A 19,859-nucleotide genomic window follows, 5' to 3' on the forward strand; every position below is an offset into this window, starting at 1 on the left:
CTTGGTCCCCTCCCCGATCACCTCGTCCGCTCCTACACCCCGGCTCGGTCTCTCCCCTCCTCCCGTCTTGGCTAGAGGTGTAGGAGTACGAGAACACACACCTCCCTCACACCCGCAGCACAGCCTGTTTCGAAACACCCACCTATACAAAACGTCTGCTAGCCGCCGGACGGCTCTTTTTTCATCCTACTCCTCCAACTTTGGTGTCTCCCTCTCTACTGATCTTCTTCTTTTTCTCTTCTCATTACCATCTCCTCCTCTAGACAATCAAATCTACTACGGCTTCGCAGCATCGGAAAAGAAACCATCTTCATCGTCATAGTCATCGTCGTGTTTTTTATTTCATTTTTCTTCATTTTTATTTCATTTTCTCCTTCGTTTCAGAGACGATACCTGGAAACACTCTGGCAAGAGAGAGGGAGAGACCTTGATACACCAGCACGCACTTATATATGCGGCATACCCCAAGCATCAGAAGCATCTGACCACGTAAAAGTCCCACCCTGCTGGTTAGTGGGAATGGTGAGTTCTCTCTGCAAAGCAACAGCAATGTCTCTACTCCTCAGTTCGCCGGCTGACAGCAGCTATCAGGAGACACGACACTATCAGTCCGGCCAGCGCTGGACCTACCAGGAGATGAGGCAGAAGCCCGCTCCTCGCGACACCTTCTTCAGCCTCAGGAATGAAGCCCAAGACCTGCGTCCAGTCTCGGTAGCCACCGAGTTCGTCGACACAGATTGGGATGAGGAAACTTTCAGTGAGCCAGAGGATAACTCGCCCCGGGTTAGTCTGCAGTCGGTACGTGCACACTATCCTCATTGTTTCTCTGTTTGATTATAAGATTTGGGCTACCAGCGGGACCGCCGTGTGGCGTGTGGTCTTACCGGCGTCAGCCGTCAGCCAACACACACATACCCACTCCGTCGGTACACCATCGGGTTTCTTGTGGCTAACTCTCGTACAATAGTCGGGACAGCCTAGTATCACAACTCTATCTTCGTTTGAGGAGGCCATCACCCCCAGGTCAAGCCAAGATGTCAATCAGACGCAGTACACGTCGACGGCAAAACGCCAGGTCGAGGGCCCTCGGGGCCCTCACCTGTTCCGCAACTCGGCTGAGCAGGTCTCGGCTGACGGCGACATCACCCTGACTCTCTCTCCCATCACACCCAAGACTCCTCGGGATCTCCCCGACCTGTGGTACCAGTCCGAACTGCAGCCTCCCGTACCGGACCTGCCCTCTCAATGTAACACCCCCTTTCAATTCAGCTCTGCCGAGCTCGATGTCGCGCAGCTGGTCATGTGGACGCCTGAGATGGTGGCTCAGTCCATGCTCGAAGCAGGCCTCGAGCCCTCCGTCGCCGCTCGCTTCATCGAGAACGACATCAACGGCCCCATCCTCTCGACGCTCAAGTTCGAGGACCTCCGCGAGCTCGGCATCTCGTCCTTTGGCATTCGCATAAGGGTGTGGAACCAGATCCAGGTCCTGCGCGACAGCCATGCCGCCTCTCCCCGGGCACCCACGCCGATCGAGGAGGCTCCCAGCCGCGAGGCGCGATCGGAGGAACGACGCCACAACCGCGGCCCTTCGCGGTCCTCCAGCGCCCACAGGCGGACGCGCAAGAAGTCTTCGGCCAGCTCTACCTCCCACGGCTCCCACGAGGCCAACGCCATCACCCCGGGCGAGTCGGTGTCCATCATTGGTATCGAACAGGTCATCCCCAAGCCCCACATATGCTCCAAGGGCATCAAGTGCTCCAAGTGGAGGAAGCAGGTCCGCCTGATCGAGCAGTTCAAGCAGATGAACCCCGGCCTCGACATCACCAACAACAACGGGGGCACCGTCCTCATCGCCGGCGACGCGGGTAACCCCGAGACGGCCAGGGCCATCAACCCCGACGAGCCCTTCCGGCCCATGTCCGACGCCGAACCTTCGGTCGTCGCCTCTTCGGACATCATGGGCCCCGGAAACATGCCCGGTCCTATGCAGTACCTCAAGGAGAACAACCTCCGCTCCGTCCAGAACAGGGACCCCCAGGACAACGTCATCCGCTTCCTTCAGTTCCAGGACCACGGCGCCAACGAGTTCCCCCCTACGCCTCCCTTTGAGCAGCCCGATGCCCCTTATTCGCAGCAGCCTCACCAGGGCCTGCGCCGTCTTCCCAGGCTGGCCATCCCGGGAACGAACACGTCGCAGGCGGTTACCAACTCGGCCCTTCCCAGGGCCTCGACCATGCCGATACGCCAGCAGCAGCAGCAGCAGCAGCAGCAGCAGCACCGTCGTGCCAGCTACCAGCAGATGGCTAGGGCGGACGCGCGCTCCCCCGAACTGGACACTCCCCCGTCTGCCAAGAAACCGCAGGCTAGCCCTGACCGCTATGGGACCCCCTTCTCCGAGGTGGACGTTCCCGTGACGGCCGTGCCTATCGGTCCTGTCGCGCGCGACGCATCCCAGTCGGTGCCGCCCAGCATGAACTACTACTACCACGCCGACATCGCGGCGTCCAGGAGCATTCCCCTGAGCACGACGCCCGCACCCCGTGCTCCCTCGCGCCTGGCCCGCACCCCCGGCATGCCCTCTGTGGAGGAGCACGCCAGGCCGCAGACGACGTCGCCAGAAGATGCGCGCAGGACGTCACCGCAGCTCCTGAGTCAGCCTCAGCGCGCGCCTCCGCGCGGCGTCTACCCCTGGTCACCCGTTGAGCGCACCAACTTTGAGATGGCCATCCCGCCTCTGCCCTCCATGAATGACGGCTCGTCAGGCTCGTCGACGACGGTCAACATCAACGGTGTCACGCATCAGGGCCCCATGAAGCGACGCAAGGCCAAGCTTCTCCGCCACGAGTGGGAGGATGGCTACTTTACCCTCAAGGGTACGAGGCTCAACATGCACAAAGACAAGAACCGCGTCGACCGCACCCTCGAGTACGTCGACATTGATGATTACGCCATTGCCTGCTCCAGCTTGGCCTCATCATCCAAGCTCTCTGCCGCTTTCAAGGCTATGCGCAACTCATCTTCCACACACCTCCGTGACAGAAGCGACCCTGTCGGTGCCTTTCAGTTCCAGCTCATTCCGCAGGAGAAGGGATCCAACGGCCAAGGTGGCAACACCACCACGTCCCGCCTACGCAAGCGTGAGAGCGCCAGCCCTGCCACGCAGTCGTCGTCCTCTATCCAGGTGGAGGGTGTCAACGGCACGGGCAAGACTCATCACTTTGCCGTCAAGAGCCGTGATGACCGCATCGACTGGATGCGCGAGCTCATGCTCGCCAAGGCTCTCAAGCAAAAGGGTGAGGGATTCGAGGTCAGCGTCAACGGGAATATGATTTAGACTTCCTTCTATCCGTTCGACCTCACTCCTCCACACGCCTTCTATCCCTCCTTTTTCTTCTTCTTCTGCTCTATTCTCCTGAAGACTCTCCTTTGTTGCAGGATCATATACCCACACCTCACTCCTTGATTGTATTTTCTTTCTCCGCAACTCTCCTTTCGAGCAATGGCATGATGGAATGACTGTTTTGGATTTTGGGATACTCTTACCCCATAATAGCACACTTATACCAGTTGGGATTTTATATGTTTTCTTCCCTTCTATCTTCATTCGGGTTTAAATCTTTGATTAGGATACTCTTTTGTTTGCGTCTCGGGGTGAGCCGGCTGGTCGACCTCCCCCACACGTCTTGGGTATTTTTATTATTATTATATAGTATACTGCATCACTGCTGGTCAAATTGTACCAAAGGGAATCGTTGAATAAAAATCTAAATACTGTCATATCCCACTTTTCTATTTGCTCTGATGTATCGTCGTGCATGTTGTGTTGTGTACTATCAGATGTTGTTCTAGGTCATCCAAAGTTTTCAGTCTGCGCATTTATCAGTATTATTATTAGACGTTGGGAACGGATAAAACTGCCGATTATCAGAAAGACTTATAATTATATAAAAAGAGAAGAGGGGTGAGGGGGGAAGATCAATATTGAGAGGGGGAGAAAAAGATTGGGGTGAAGAGTATCAGAAAAAGAAGCAAAAAAGTATGTCCTGAGTGAGGTTCGAACTCACGACCTTTGGATAGCCCAATCTAAGGATTGAATCACAACAGAAGTTTATGAGACCAACGCTCTAACCAACTGAGCCATCAAGACATGTCTCTTTTGGCGGCATGAATCGGTAATTGAAGGTGTGTGAGGGGAGGAGGACGAGCCAGACAGCGACCACGTCCAACATGTTTACGCTGGCGTGCGATCTGACATGTAAGTGAACGAGCTTGACACATAATCAAATCAGGAAATCATGATATATCAATCAAGATCAAGATATAGGGAATATGAGAGGACCGTAGCTGATTTACGGACCAAAAAATAAATAGATTAAAAATTGATTCGTATGTTTTGTTGTTTTGCGCCTGTATATGCAGACCAGACCGTAGACACTATTGTTACAAAGGCGGACAAAATTATCCTCTCTGTCCCACCTCTCCCCCCCCCCCCACTTTCCCCTACTTTTTTTTCTCATATCATTGTACAGAAAAAGATACCAATGGCCTCAGTAGCCAAAGGAACAAGGTCATCCAGGGTAATTACTAAGCAGCAGAAGCAGAGGCAGCAGCATCCTTGAAAGCTGGACGGAGCACACCGGCCTTCTGGGCAACAGCCTCCCAGTCGATGACCTCCCACCAGGACTCAGCATAGGCGAGCTTCCCGCCGACGCCTCCGGCTCCGACGCCCCAGTCGAGGAGCCAGGCGTGCTCCCAGGTGTTGAGGCACAGTAGGGGTTCGAGGTCGATGCCGCCCGGGGGGAGCTCGCCGGTGCGCTGCTTGGCGCCGAAGAGCTGGTTGCGGAAGTGGGCGCGGGCGGAGCCGCCGGCGCCGACGGTGTTCATGTCGGTAGACTGGGTGCGCCAGTGGGCGCCAGGATAGGGCGAGCCGGCCAGATAGGTGGGCAGGAGGCGGTAGTCGCCCGGCCCGGCGCGGACGAGCCACACGAAGCCCGGGCCGAACATGGCGGACGCGGTCACGATGAACTCCCGCTTCAGAGTCTCCATGGAGGAGAAGGAGGCTTCCAGCTCACGGCGGAGGACGTCCGGGATGGGCGTGGGCGCGGGCGTCAGGCCGTCGAAGAAGAAGTGGTTGTTGTGCGCCATAGAGGCCCAGTTGAAGACGGGGGCTTGGTTGGGCTCGCGCGCCGTCATCAGCGTTATCGTCTTTGTATCCTTGTTTTCGAGTTCAGTTCCTGGTGGGGGGTTTTTTTTAATTAATTTTTTTTTGCTCTCGTCAGCCTTTTCTCTCCCCCTCTTGGGACGTGGGCATGGATATGGGTACAGTATGATACGATATGGTGACATATTGCCAAAAAAAAAAGTGTACATTGCGGTAAAAGGGGGGAAAACATCATACCGGCTGTCAAGGCATTCAACTTCTCCGTCGCAAGAGTCATGTAGTCTGACCAGGCGATCGAGAATCCGCCGGGAGACATCAGGTTGGGAACACCATTCTCAGAAAAGTCGTGTCGCAGCCTGGGCACGTTGTGAAGAGCCCTCCTGGAGCCCAAGAAGGATATGTTGCTGCTGCTGCTGCTGGTGGTCACGACACCCACACGGGGTACCCTTAGACGTGGGCGGATCATGGCGTCGGCATGTATGGGAAGAGGATCGTCTCTGCAGCGAGAGGATAGAGCGGTGAGAAGAACGGAGAAGAAGAAAGGATGGTGGTCGGGACGGAGGGGGCGGGAAAGGGGGAATTGGCGATGGCGTCGTTGTCGCGTTCGTCGTCCGTGGGTTCCCGTGGTTGAGAAGCTCTTATTTCCCCGAACATTTTTTTTCTTTGTTAACAAAACGAAGGTGGATTTCTGGTGGCCTGAGATTCGAGGTACAGAGAGGATGTGGTCCCTTTCCGTGGTTGCGTCCACCGTATCAAGCCATCAGATGATACGTAGCGACCAGATGGTCAGGGTACGTCCTGTATTGACGAGGATGAACAGAGTAGTAATAGTACTTGCAGAGATATATATATATATATATATATAATCATGAAATACGTGGAAATGTGTTTTTTTTCTTTCTTTTTTTTTCTCTCTCAAAATTCTTAATCTGTTAATGCTTGCTATCAATATATTTTCTTGTTTTCGTTATTCCTCATCGCTGACAGGATGCCTGGCTAGGCTGTCAGGTTGCGACCGGGACGGACCACCCCATGTTACAGCCACTGTACTCCGTACATGTACCTGTAAGGAGGAGCCGAGGTGACCAATCAGCGACAGCTCGAGAAGCTTGGGGGGGCTTGGGGGGGGACCTCCGCCGTCTCCCCCCCCAGCTGCCTAGCAGTAGCTGTAACGGGTACTACTGCCTGTACTTGTACCTGTACTCGTCCGTACGATGATTGTTGGTAGTGGTCCTACTACCTGTACTTACACTGCCCCTGCCTGTCTAAACCTCGTTTCCCCCACTGCAGGGCCAGCGCTTGGCACTCAAATACAGGCGGTAGGTAATACGAGTATTTGGCTTTAAAGTGCATCGTCAACTCGTCACAGGTTTTAACTGTCACAGGGCACTTCCACATCTTTCTCCTCCGTCTCTTCTCTCTCTCCCCTCTCTCTTTCCTTCTCCCCCCCCTCTCTACACACACTTACGCACACACGCATCGCTTGATAGAGGAACAACTCGTCCATTCCTTCTTCTTTGTCCTTCTCTTTCACCACCGCACTGAGACCAACCTCTTTTTCTCTCCATTCTTCCTGACACGACGACATACGCACGTACCGCCTCGCCTCCCCCCCCCCCACTCTCTCGGGGTCTCTCCTCATACATTCTTCTCTCGCCAAACGATCTGAAACAATAAGCCAAGTCAGGTTCCAGAAGAGAGGGAAGGAAGAGGAACCCAGCACAATCTCCTAATGCCTTTCTGGAAATAAAAACAAACGCGAGAAGGGAGGAAAAACAAGAAGCCCTTTTCTTTTTCTTTCGTCTCCTCTGAACCTGCATCCATCGCATCTGCGCCGGCAACTCGACCGACTCGCCACTTAGACCGATCGAACGCATCTCATATACATACTACCGAACCACACAGCAACAGAATGGACAGTCTCGCCTCGTTCATCGTACGGTCCGCCGTGGCCATGACTGCTCCGCCGCCGCCGTCCATGGGACACCCGCATCCCCCTCCCGACGCGCCTCCCGGTGATGGTGGTGGTGGTGGTCCCCCGGTGGGACCTCCGGGAAGCCAGGGCGACTGCCGACTCATGGGGCCCTTCTCCCTCTTCGTGCAGGCCGCCCTGGGATCCCTGGCACTACTATCGCTCGTGTTCAAGAGGTGGAGGGAGAGGCCGCAGCGCCCCGTCAAGATTTGGTTCTTTGACGCGTCAAAGCAGGTCTTTGGCTCCGTCCTAGTGCATATCGCCAACATCTTCATGTCCATGCTCACCAGCGGACGCTTCGCCATCAAGATGGACCCCAGGAGCGCCGGCGACGAGCTCATGGCCCGTCGCGAGGACGGGTACGTCCCCAACCCTTGCTCCTTCTACATCCTCAACCTCGCCATAGACGTGAGTCTCCTCTGCCCCTCTGCCCCGCTGCCCCCGCTGCCCGTGTACCTGCTCCGCGTATAGATGTCGGATATGCTGATAGGGACGTAGACCACCGTTGGCATCCCAATCCTCATCATCCTCCTCAAGATCACGACCGGCCTCGTGGCCCGCACACCCTTCGGCACGCCTCGCGAGTCCATCCAGTCAGGCTACTACGGTCAGCCCCCCAGCGCGTGGTGGTGGCTGAAGCAGTCGCTCATCTACTTCGTCGGCCTCTTCGGCATGAAGGTCTGCGTCCTCATCATCTTCCTCGTCCTGCCCTGGATATCCGAGATTGGTGACTGGGCGCTCAGCTGGACCGAAGGCAACGAGAGGCTCCAGATCGCCTTCGTCATGATGATATTCCCCCTCATCATGAACGCCATGCAGTACTACATCATCGACTCCTTCATCAAGGAGCCCGGCAGCGCCGACCATCACGAACGTCTGCCCACCGAGGATCCGGATGAGAGTGACAGCGGCGACCGTCGCCACCACCACCATCGCAACCGCGACGACGACGAAGCCGATCGGGGAGAGGAGCTCGTCACCAGCAGCGACAACGACGACCCGGACGACGACAACGGAGACGGTCAGGATTCCGACGACGATAAGAGGATGAAGAAGAAGGGCCAGGGGAACCAACGTGCCAACAATGACAGTCAGAAGCGACGCGGCAGCTCGGCAGAGTACGACCCTGCCAAGGATGGCGATGCGGGCACCGTCATCGGCAGTGTCGGCACTTCTAGTCTGACCAAGAGCTAATTATCAGTGCGCTGTCTGTTTCTCTTGCTCGTTCTCTTTATATTATCCTGTCTTATATCCTGTCTAAGCGCTACAGCCACCCTTGGTTTTTTTTTGTTCGTCTTTTTTTTTTCCCTTTCTACCTGTCTTGACTATCGGAGACAGCAGCGACTCCCATTTTCACACACACACACACACACCAACTTTTTCTTTCTGTTTGTTTTGGATACATTTGACTTTGGGATTGTACGGCGCAGAACTGTTCAAGCACTCGTTTCTTCTTTTTCTCCCCCCCTTTTCTTCTTCAAAATATCTCTTCATCTCTTCCATGAGTTGTCGGCGTTTTGGGCGATTCACTTTCATGTCACTATCCTATACCAATGGCCTGTCAACAACTCGTTCCTATCAGTACATAACTGTATTGTACTTGTCAATCCTAACCTTGGAAATGCATTCAATACATTTTGTCGAGTGCCTGGCATATGAGTAGCTTTCTGTGATTTGTGCTTTACTGTGTGTGCTTTGATAAAGAATAGCTGAATACTTTACCGGTGGTGATGTGGTTACCCATTCTATTACACCAGACACTACATGATGAGCAAAGTAGTGGTTCAGCTACAACAGTAAAACATACATGCCAATGTTGATAGGATACCCGTCATTAGACTGATTCATGTGTCGACACGCTATAGCAACGTAGAGATTTATTCTAGACACTTCACTCTATGGTAAATGTTGGAGATGAACTTTTCAATACAATGCATGAAATATATATATACATGGAATCTTTGTCAAGTGAGGAATTTTTTTTTCCAAGTGAAGAAAAAAAAAAGATCAGAAGAAAAGAAAAAAAGAGGTGTCATTTCTATATGTTGCACCGCTCAAAACTCCCCAACGCCATGATATTTTTTTTAAAAAAAATAACCCAATGTGTCAAAAAAAAAAAGAGAAATGACGGAATAAAATGTGGGAAACAAAAAGCAAAAGAAGAGAAGAAAAGAAAAGAAATTGATCAAGGGAAGATTAATACATGAAAAGAGAGAGAGAGAGAGAGAGACATGTACTAAGCTCTGTATGGTTTGTAACCAGGATAACTCTCATTCGAAGCGGCCCCCGATCCTGGAGCGAGGACGGCCGGTGTGGGAGCGCTGGAGGCAGCAGAGGCAGCGGCAGCAGCAGGTGGGCCAGGCGGCGTGGCGAACGGGTTGGCTCCGGACGGGGGTGGCGCATTCTCCGAGTCGCTCGTCTGCGGCCTGGAGAAGCCAGAGGTGAAGTCGAAGCCGCCGGTGTTGACGATGGGGGAGCCCTCCCGTTCTAGGTGGCCGCCCAGCGGGGAGGAGGGGGATGTCGGCGCGGCGCCTCGGCTGTTCATCAGGGGACGGGGAGATTGTCTGTCCGGACCGGGTGAGTTCCTCATGCGGGGGTCCATACCGTAGGGCGGTGCGGGACTGCTATTGCTGAGAGATCGGTCGGCCGTGCCGCGCGTGGCGGGTGTGCCGGGGCCGGCGCCGTAGCCTCGGTAGCTCCCGCCCGGACCGGGACCGGGGCTGGCCACGCGGGGGCTGCCGACGCGCGGCGGTGCGTACGGGTCCTGGGACACGTTGCCCTGGCGGGCCATGCCGTAACCCGAGAGGGCGGCCATGGCGGGTCCGGGCCCGGGGGACGTGGTGTGGCGGTAGGGGTCGGCCGGCGCGCCGTACTCGTTGTTGTAGTTGTTGTAGTTGTTGTTGCTGTTGTAGGTGTCGTTGCCCTGGGCGTCGTAGGCCTGGCTGCCGTAGGGCTGCTGGTTGCCGTAGGGCTGCTGGCCGGCGGGCGGGCCGTAGCCCTGATCGTAGTGGCTGTGAGCCTGGGCGTCGTAGGGCTGCTGGCCGCCGTAGGGCTGCTGGTTGCCGTAGGGTTGTCGGCCGGCGGGCGGGCCGTAGGGCTGGTCGTAGGAGGAGGGGGTGTTGTTGACCCTGTTGATGCCGTTCATGTTGTTGGCGGCGCCGTACATGCCGAAGCCGCCGGCTGGCTGGGCGGCGTAGGGATCCTGGTGGCGGTACGAAGGGGCGGCGTAGGGGTCCGCGCTGCTGCCGCTGGGGTTGCCGTAGGCTGCGGATGCGGATGCGACGGCGGCTCCGCTGCCCATCATGACGGGGAGGGTGGGTGTCTGCCGGCCGGCGTTGGAGGGGGCGCCCGGGCTGAGGGGCGGCTTCTCGGACGCGGCCGGCTTCTTCTCGAGGTTGTCGAGCTCCACGGCGCCGTCCTCGATCTCGATCTTCTTGGAGCTGGCGCCCTCCCAGCTGGGCATGGACGGGAGGGAGTCCTCGCCGCCGGCGCCGCCGCCCTTGTTCCCGCTGCGGGGCACGTCGAACTCGGCGTACTGGGGCGCGGTCGAGGTGATGCCGTACGAGGGGGCCTGCATGGCCGGCTCGGTGCGGTACCCCTGGTGCGGGGGCATGTAGGGCTCCTGGAGGTACTGCTTGTTGCGGCCGCGGCTGCCGGGGGGGTCGCAGCAGCCGCAGCAGTTGCCGCAGCACTTGAGGCAGGAGAAGCAGCTGCAGCAGCACGACTTGGCGCAGCAGCAGCACCGGGCCACGCACCACAGCACGCTGAGCAGGATGAGCCCGCCCACGACCATGACGGCGATGGCGGGCCACTTGCAGTAGTCGGTCGCCATGCAGTTGTCCCAGCTGGAGAAGGCCGTCTTGACGTCCGTGGCCGAGGACTCGGCGTCGTCGATGATGCTCCTGCGCGACGACGACGCGGCCAGCAGGCTCCTGGTCAGCACCGCCTTGGCCTGCTCCCAAGTGCTGGGCTGCAGGGTCCGAGCCATGGCGACGGAGATGGAAGGCATGATGCTTGCGGTCTTTTCCCTCTCCTCTCTTCTCCTCCCTTTTCCTCTGCTTCCCACTCTTGCCGGACGACTCTGATTCCCTGCTTCTCCTCCTTTTCCTCTTCTCTTCGGGGGTTGTGCCCCTCGTTCGTTTCCTCGTCGGTCAATACCTTCTCTGGTGAGTCGAAGAGGATAAAGAGAAGGAAGAAAAAGAAAGGGAAGGAATTGGTCGGATAGGATTCGGCAGATGAAACGCGAGACGCGTGGCGGTCTGGAACCTCTTGTTTTCGTCGCCGTGGCTCAGTTCTCGACTCGAACCCATGTAGAGAGGTAGGCCCGTCAGATAGGAGAACACGGAAGGATGTCGACGGAGAACAGGGAAGAATGGATGAAGAAGAAGAAGGATGCAAAGTGTGCGGTTCGTCTCAATCGTCGTGGTCGTTGTCGTGTATTGGAGGGAGAATATAGGATGTCGGGGAAGAGCAGGGGATGGTCGATCAGGTTCGGTAACCCAAAAAGAATGCCCAGACCGGATGAAACGGTACGAATCCAGAGTAGACAGGGGGGGGGGGGGGGGGAGGAGGGGCGCGTTGTGCTGAATGCGAGAGCGAATACTAGGGATGTAGTCGTAAGGGGGTAGTCGTAAGGGGGGGTCTTGACTCTCCTAGTCTCTCACTATTCCCAGACACGGAGCGAGTCTCTTCTTGTTGACGTGTGCTCTTTCTTTTCTTTTTTTTTCTTTCTTCGTCCCAGAGCTTTGGGGAGAGGCTGTCGCAAGCGATGGTCGAGCAGTCGTACGTTACATAAAGCAGAAGAGGGTAAGGATGCGTTCTTGTTCGTATTCTGTCGGGAGAATGGATAGGCGCATCGTATTCTCGTCTCTATCGAAGAGATGCGGAGAGGGGGAAAAGAAAAAAAAAAAGAGACGGAAGTGCAGCAGACAATGACCAAAAATAATGAATGACCGGCGCAAGCACCGCAGGGTGTATAGATTGGGGGGGGGAGGGAGAAAGAGAAAAAAAGAAAAAAAGAAAGGAGAGACAGGATGAGAGACAGAAAATCTAGAAAAGACAAAAAGAGCAGGAGGGCCCTAGTGGTGAGAAAGTGGATGACGGGAGGGGGGAGAGTGGATGGGATGGTGGATAGTTAATATGGAAGCATCTCCTCTTTTTCTCTTCCCTTCCCCTCCAGGGGTTAGACTCAGACTCTAGCCTCTAGGAGTCTGTCTGATGATACGATGTAAACGATACAATGTAAACGATACAATGTAATACGGTATCGATACGCACATCCCTAGGGAGGGACCATGAATAGCAAGACATGACTGTAATCCTGTACGGCTACTTCCTGTCTATGCCGAGTCTTCCCTCCTTCCCACGTGCGAGATGAGATGGAAATTACGAGCGGCATGGTGTAATCTGTAATCTGTAGAGGATATACAGAAAAATTTCATGGGAGAATGATGAAGAGGGGGGGGGGTCCATCATCGACGCTTGCAATCTGTACCTGCAGCAGCAGCTCTTGTCGGCATCGTGCCATGGTCGCTTCCGAGATGAGGCATTTCGGATGGTCACGTGAACGTTCATTCGTGCTGGACTGAACCGCCGTGCCACCGAGCAAAGACTCTAGGCCTGATTGCTCAGGTGGGCCTATGACAGCCGGTCATACGTCGTCTCTCGTCTCCCATGCAGTCCGACAGACTTGGGTGGTTTCACGAATGAAGCCCCGATCTCCTACCATTACGAGTATCGACAATACATCACTCACTCCGTGCATGTATGTGATCCGTATGCAGGTAGACCTGTCCATCTGTACTCTGTACTACGCAGATTGACGGCTCGGTGGCTTCTCTCCCTCTCCTCTCCTCTCTAAAGAGTCAGACGCACACAGTATGCACTTCTACTCGCTTCTATGAGTCCATGCCGGCATGGGTATATACATCATATACCAGGTTACGACAGACCGACACCACCCACCACCCACCCCCCAAGACGAAATCACCCTTATTACGGAAGTAATCAATACCACTAATCTGTAATCAGTAATCTGTACGCGCGCGGGGGGGGGGGGAACTCTGGTGTTGTGATCCGTCGATACGCTGGCATCTGCCTCTCGACAGGAATTGCAGATCCCTCCGACTCATCTGAGACTCTGTATCATTACTCTCTCTGTCCTCTCAAGACCCTCATCACCTGATCAATGCTGCTGCTGTCAGTCAGCAGGTCAGCTTCCGTATGCCGACAACACCTTGCATCATCAGCCTCGACGGTGGGTATCGGCCTGCTCAGAGCTGCCTCGTCTTCTACGCGCAGCACAGGATAGGACCGACCATCCGCAGAAGTCGTGCGAGAACACACCATGTCATCGATCGCTCTGATCAGACGACGGTATTTCTTCTGTCCGGTAGACACGGGATTCTAGGAGGCTCGCGCGTATTGCATCGGTTTCTCTCCGATGCCCACGTGTTTGTTGTATTAGTCATCGATTGTACGGGGGGGGGGGGGGGGGGGGGGCAGGTGACTGACGCAACCGAGACAAGAGGTGGACCGAGCATCATCGTGAAGGAGTGACAAGGCTGTTCCCACATCCCTCGTAGATATTTCTCTACTGCTACGCAATGTCCACAAACGAAGAACTCCATCGGATAATTGAGCAGCTACGTCAGGAGAAGGAGCAGGAGCGACGCGAAAAGGAGCAGGCCCGACGTGACGGGGAGCAGGCCCGACGTGACGGGGAGCAGGCCCGACGTGACGGGGAGCAGGCCCGGCGCCTCATCCGTAACACGACCCTCGAGGAATACCTGGCGGCCTGCCAGGAGCATGTCTTATCCAAGATCCAACTTGTCACCGACGGCTACCTCACGACCAGAGCTCCCACTACCAACCCTGCCCGAAAGCACTGCCCAACCCTTCTTGTGCCTTGGGCCGGCTTCATCTCGACGCAGATAGAGACAATCCGGCTCATCGACCGGGTTCTCCCTGACGATGGGCGACTCTTCGAGAGCCTGCATTTCCTCCAGGGCATCGGCCACCGCCTGAGCATGCGGCGGGTACAGGACGAAGCATCTCTCGTCTTCGTCCAGAACAACGCCATCGAAGATCCTGTGCGCATAATCTTATCCAAGATGAACGCTTTCCATCCCACGAGGTTCGGCCTCTCCATCCCCGACCAGGTCGAGTTCCAGACGACCGCAAGCAGCCTCCGTGACCCGACCGATCAGAGGGACACGGTAGAGCGAGACGCGAGGCTACGGACGGACCAGATCTGCGTCTTTCGAAACTCGGCTCAGAGAGACATCGCGTATGTCATCGAATACAAGGCGCCCCATAAGCTGCACACGGCACACCTCGAGCAGGGTCTCCGGCAGATGGACATCTTTCGCGAGGTCGTCAACAAGCAGACTATACCCACGGCCGACCCCGACAAGTTCAAGCACTATGCCGAACTCCTCTCCGCAGCGGCCGTCACACAGACATATCACTACATGCTAGAGGCTGGGCTGGAATACAGCTACCTGACCAACGGCGACGCAATCGTCTTTCTAAAGATCGACTGGGCAGACCCGGCGGTTCTCCACTACCACCTAGCGCAACCGTCACGCGAGGTTCTGGTAGACGGGGATGCTGCCTACAGCAATGCCATCTGCCAAGTTCTCGCATTCACCCTCACGGCTCTCCAATCGAGGCAGCATACAAATAGTGAACGGGTGGCCGCGACGGAAAAATGTCAGAAATGGGAAGTCGATTTCGGCTTCATCCTAGACCAGATTGTCAAGGAGGAGGAGGAGGAGAAAGCCAGGGCAGACCCCACGACACCCAGAGGAAGGAAGCACAGCCGTGCTACGAGCAGCCCAGGCTGGCTGCCGGCACCGATCAAGAAGACCAGACGGAACCCGCGGCAGCAGTCCCCGTCCGAGGAGTCGGACCGGGTGCTCCGAAGCCATGGACACGACAGGCCCGGAGGGGGAGCAGGCACCGGTGGGGGGGCGTCCGAAGGCGATCGTGCCGGCCGGCCGGACGGTTCTCCTCAGCGACACGGCACCGCTGCGTCGTCAGACCGAGCACCTACCGGCGGCGAAAGCACGTACCAGGGGCGAAGGCAGTACTGTACGCCGTCGTGCCTCCTGTCCCTCGTGGGCGGCCAGCTGTCGGATCAGAAATGCCCCAACGTGGAGCTGCACCTCGGTACGACGCTCCCCGAGGCCGGACAGGCCAGACAGGCCAGACACCCGGTCTCGTACTCTCAGTTCATGGACCTGCTGCGGCGGCAATTCGCTCAGGGTCTGGACGAGGGCGTCGTGGTCCTCGGAAAGGAGGGTGCCTGCGGTGCCCTGTTTCAGATAACGCTGCTGCGGTACGGCTACACCTTCATAGCCAAGGGCGTCACCGGAGGGCGCGTGCCAGAGCTGGAGAAGGAAGCGGCCGTCTACCAGAAGCTGCAGCCTCTGCAGGGCCACGGCATTCCCGTGTGCCTCGGCTCCGTCGATCTCAAGCCACTGGGCCAGGTGTTCTACTACTACTTCGACGTGCGTATAATCCGGTTCATCTTGCTCTCCTACGGAGGCACCGAGGTCCGAGCAGGCGACGAGGCGTCCAGGGCCGGCGTCGCCAATACGGTCACCTCCATCCTCGGTCAGATGCACAGGCTCGGGGTGGTTCACGGCGACGTTCGATGGCCCAACGTGTTGCAAGGTCCGGATGGAGAGATTACCCTCATCGACTTCGACCGCGCCACGTTTCTCCTACCGGACAGGAGCCGAGCCGCCCTCAGTGCGATCTCGCCTAATAGGCGGAAACGTCTGATGGAGGCCGAAGGGGGGGAAGACTCGTCGCCGGCGAAGAAGGCGTTCCTCCAGCCCGCAATTCAGCAGGATAACGCCGACGCGCAGAGCCTCTTCTCTCTCGACTGCGGCAGGATGATTGGTCGAGGCGGGCTGGGGCGTGATGGCGACGGCACGTGAGGCAGTCTGACTATCAATCATACCATGACCCGGGAGATGACGTCCAGATCGAGAACGGCGGTGCAGATGCCTTCATCGGAGGGGAGACGTCGATCTGCCGGCCCGCGACCTCTCTTCTCGCCGTCGTCCCATCCCATCCTTGGGTCCCACCGCAGAGCGCATCGAAGACGTGTCCTCGCAAGCCAGCTGCGTCTCGTACTTGCGCGGCCGTCGACGGTCATGCCCACGGGGGGCGGCGGACGGGCGAGATGATGAGAGGGGGAGAGGCAGCTCCCCCGCGGCGTGAGAGAGCAGCTTGCCAACCTCAGATCCTCCTCGTCCCGAATCGGAGCGTCCAGGAGAGCGGACAGCGTCATCGTAGGCCATTGTCGGAGTATCCCACGATGCCTAGCATAGCCTTTTTCTTTCTTCTCTCTCTTCTTCCTCTCTCTTCTCCCTACGGTTTCCTGCCAGCTGCCGTAACTCCGTGCTTGGTAGCCACGTATCTTGGCTTAGGCGGTTGGGTGTTTCCAGGACTGCGACACGATGCACATACTCTCTCCGTATTACGGCAGATTCTTCACCTGCTTGGCAATGCCATTTGCAGAGAAGATGAAGAGAGGAAGGATGGATATAGAATAAATCGTAACAGTATGAAGAGGTATAACAATGAGAAGAGGAAGAAGACGGACATGCCCAACTCCCCCCCCCAAAAAAAAAACAAATATCCTGCTAGCACATACACACCACACGCACACAACACACAACACACAACACACACACAAGTCATGACACATTCCTCTTGCACCCCCCGTACCTCCCTTCTCTAACACGTCGTCACACTCCAGAGAGAGAGGCCCCAGCTGGCGGCCTCACTTCCCCGGCTGATGCGTATTGGCCGGAGGCTGCACTCCCGTCTCGTGATACTGCTGCTGCTGGCCGTAGTAGGCCTGGTCGGAGGCGGGCATGGTCCCGGAGTACTGCTGAGGCTGACCCTGCTGCGGCTGGCCGTAGTACTGGTACTGGTACTGAGGCTGCGGCTGGCCGTGGCCGTACTGGGGTCCGTAGGCGGGAGGGGGCTGAGGCGGAGGGGGGTACGTTCCCGCGCTGGCGCCGGCGCCGGCGCCCGTCTGGGGGTTCATCTGGTAGTCGCTGCCGTGGTTGCCGTACTTTGGGGGAGGCGCCATCCAGCCCGTTCCGTAGTACGGTTGGTTTCCGCGACGGCGACGGCGACGAGCGGTGAAGCTGGACGGCGATCAGCGTCCGACAGGTCAGCCTCGTTCTCGTTCTCTTCTCTTCTCTCCTTTCTCTCCCACGTCTCATCTTTCCCAGACTTGGGGGAGAGAGATATGGGGGGGGGGGGGGAGAGAGTGTGTGGGCGTCCTTGTGTGTGTGTGTGTAGATCAGACAACATACCAGCAGCATAGGAGAAACAAAAGACAGGCGAGGATGGCGATGCCGGTCAGCACCCAGCGACCATAGTAGTACCAGTTGCTGCGGCAGTATCGCCTCCCGTATCGGAGGAAGCAGCGCGCACGCTTCTCGAGGTTGGCGACGCTATCGGCGTCCATCGTCGTGATGGCGGCCATTGTGGAAGGAGGTTTTTTTTTCTCTTCTTTTTCTCTTCTTTTTCGGAGGGGTTTGTTACGTTCTATCCGAGTGTTGTATTATCGGGAAATGGTTGCTTTCTTCCTTGCCTCTTTTTTTTTTTTTTTTTTCAAAGGATGATGTCTTTTGAGAAGATATGTATATGACGAGGAGAGAGGAAATGAGGAAAGAAGAGAGAGAGAGAGAGAGAGAGAGTAGAGATACAGAAGGTTGTTATCAATGACGCTGATATCGACAACAAGGGTAGTAGAGAATTATAAAGAGTAGTAAAGATTTTTTTTTTAAAAAAAAAAAAGATTTAATAATAAAGAAAGATAAAAAGAGTAGAAGTAATCCACCGGATTCGGAAGATGTATAGCTTTGCTTATGGACACTTGAGACAGAAAGGGGGGGGGGGGAGAGACCGAAATAAGCTGGTTCCAGCTGAAGAGGATGGGAAGAAATGGAAGCAGGCAACTTTTTTTTAAGGTATTTTAGTGTCAGGATACCTTACAAGTCATTACATCACGCCTCTTTTCTTTTCTCCCTCCTCCTCCTCTCTTCTCCCGACAGGTCAGTCAACGGTCACGACAGCAGAGCCAAGACCGCCAAAGTCCAGAGGCAAAGGTTGCAGGGAGGTGTGTGGGGGGGGCTGTGCTGGGCTGGGCTGAGTCGCGGAATCGTTACGTGTGGACTCGTGGCATCCTGTCCAGCATCCAGCATCTTTTATGGATATTCCCGTACAGGTTCAAAGGCTCTGCAGGCCCATGGCCCTTCATGGCCCATGGAGGGTGATGGTATGATGAGTAAAAATCATGTACCGTCCAGGTCACGTCGGCTCTGCTGAACATTCCGTCCTCTGAACATTCCGTCCTCTGAACATCCTGTAGGCTGTAGCTCGTAGGCTGTATTAGGCCGTATCAGTATTAATGAATACTCTATTACCGCTCACAGATTGACTGGATCATTACTAATACGATCATTACTAAGCTGACACCCAGAGGGAAGAAGAGAAGAAGAAAGAGAAAAAGGTGTACCTACATTACTGCTCGCACACAAGGTGAACTCGGCATCTGAGCTTCTCACTCTTCGATATGCGAATATGCGTGGCTCACTTAGTAGGAGAGGCTCCAGGCCATCCTGGCTTATGGCTTACATTCGGAGTAATAGTAATATATTCAAAAAAAAAAAATTCATTGGTAGGTAGAATAGAGGGGGGGGGGGGGGGGGGGGTGAGAAGATTCCATCGTCGTCGTCGCCGTCATCCGTCATATGCTCCTTCTTCCCCCTCCCCAACGCCACCTTGACAACGCCACGCCACTGCCACCGATTTCGTACGACTCTCTGTCAGAAGGCATCATCGAACCCTACCATCGTACTCGCGTCACATCGCACATGCGCTCCGTGGAGATATTCAATATATATATAATAATGATATATAAAAAAAACTTTCCATCAGCACCCGTTCTCCGGTAAAGAATCCTTCCCCACATAATTCGTTCGAGTGCCGTCTGCGCATCTCCGTCGTTCGTCATCGATTTTCCCGCACGTACACAGAGTTTGCGCAGTCACGACTTGAGGAAAACCTTGACCTTGACCCGAGGGGAGGAGAGGCCAAAGAAAAAATTGAATAAGAGAAAAAAAGAAGAGAAGGGGAAGAGAAGAAGAGAAGAAAAAACTCGTCATACGATTCTGATTTGACCCCAGGTCGTATGTGTGCATGACTTGATCAGGAGAGCAATGACCTCTCCTGACAGAGTAACTATCAAGCCCAGCATGCTCCGTTCCTCTCGACATCTCTTTCCTAGCATCACCGAAGACGACATATTTCGCTACACAGGACATGCGAGAGTACGAAGGGAAGAAGAGGAAGAAGTAGAAGAGAAAGTAGAAGAAGATTGCTGGTCAATAGGTGGATGATTAGGAAAGACGTAAAAAAGAGGAGGAAGAAAAATAAAAGATAAAAACACAAAAGACGGAGAAGAACAAAATTAAGAAAAAAAAAATAGAACCCCCCATAATGTCAAACTCCAGCCGTTCAGTCCTCGTTTTCGCTCCTTGCACCTTTTTCACGGCCTGCTGAAATCCCACAATGCCGACGCATAGAAATACAATATGGTATGCCTCTCTGTGTGGAGGCGGTCGAGCCTGTCTATGCAGGTCGTAGGGAAGATGTCTGTTCTGCCGACTGACTCGTTTTTTTTTTTCTTTC

The 19,859-nt window shown here is 55.5% G+C and overlaps 6 protein-coding genes across 6 annotated transcripts; 3 read left to right on the forward strand and 3 right to left on the reverse strand.

Moving 5' to 3' along the window:
- Nucleotides 1-549: 549 nt before the first annotated feature.
- GMORB2_6155 (SAM protein) lies at nt 550-3,334 on the forward strand (the record flags this gene model as incomplete). The annotated part of the gene is made up of 2 exons (XM_035468125.1): nt 550-798; nt 968-3,334. The coding sequence occupies 2 exons, from the start codon at nt 550-552 to the stop codon at nt 3,332-3,334; spliced, it is 2,616 nt and encodes an 871-aa protein (XP_035322106.1).
- Nucleotides 3,335-4,584: 1,250 nt separating this feature from the next.
- On the reverse strand, nt 4,585-5,627 carry GMORB2_6156 (uncharacterized protein; the record flags this gene model as incomplete). Its single annotated transcript, XM_035468126.1, has 2 exons — nt 4,585-5,234; nt 5,399-5,627. 2 exons carry the CDS (start codon nt 5,625-5,627, stop codon nt 4,585-4,587), a joined length of 879 nt encoding a protein of 292 aa, XP_035322107.1.
- Nucleotides 5,628-7,073: 1,446 nt separating this feature from the next.
- Nucleotides 7,074-8,327, forward strand: GMORB2_6157 (Vaculolar membrane protein; the record flags this gene model as incomplete). Its single annotated transcript, XM_035468127.1, has 2 exons — nt 7,074-7,541; nt 7,632-8,327. 2 exons carry the CDS (start codon nt 7,074-7,076, stop codon nt 8,325-8,327), a joined length of 1,164 nt encoding a protein of 387 aa, XP_035322108.1.
- Nucleotides 8,328-9,369: 1,042 nt separating this feature from the next.
- Nucleotides 9,370-11,121, reverse strand: GMORB2_6158 (uncharacterized protein; the record flags this gene model as incomplete). The annotated part of the gene is made up of 2 exons (XM_035468128.1): nt 9,370-9,620; nt 9,708-11,121. 2 exons carry the CDS (start codon nt 11,119-11,121, stop codon nt 9,370-9,372), a joined length of 1,665 nt encoding a protein of 554 aa, XP_035322109.1.
- A 2,617-nt stretch (nt 11,122-13,738) lies between these two features.
- On the forward strand, nt 13,739-16,081 carry GMORB2_6159 (uncharacterized protein; the record flags this gene model as incomplete). Its single annotated transcript, XM_035468129.1, has 1 exon — nt 13,739-16,081. The coding sequence occupies one exon, from the start codon at nt 13,739-13,741 to the stop codon at nt 16,079-16,081; it is 2,343 nt and encodes a 780-aa protein (XP_035322110.1).
- An 851-nt stretch (nt 16,082-16,932) lies between these two features.
- On the reverse strand, nt 16,933-18,370 carry GMORB2_6160 (Chitin synthesis regulation, resistance to Congo red; the record flags this gene model as incomplete). Its single annotated transcript, XM_035468130.1, has 2 exons — nt 16,933-17,305; nt 18,237-18,370. 2 exons carry the CDS (start codon nt 18,368-18,370, stop codon nt 16,933-16,935), a joined length of 507 nt encoding a protein of 168 aa, XP_035322111.1.
- Nucleotides 18,371-19,859: the final 1,489 nt, after the last annotated feature.

The sequence above is a fragment of the Geosmithia morbida genome, assembly GCF_012550715.1.
Source record: "Geosmithia morbida isolate 1262 chromosome Unknown scaffold_5, whole genome shotgun sequence".
Classification (NCBI taxonomy): domain Eukaryota; kingdom Fungi; phylum Ascomycota; class Sordariomycetes; order Hypocreales; family Bionectriaceae; genus Geosmithia; species Geosmithia morbida.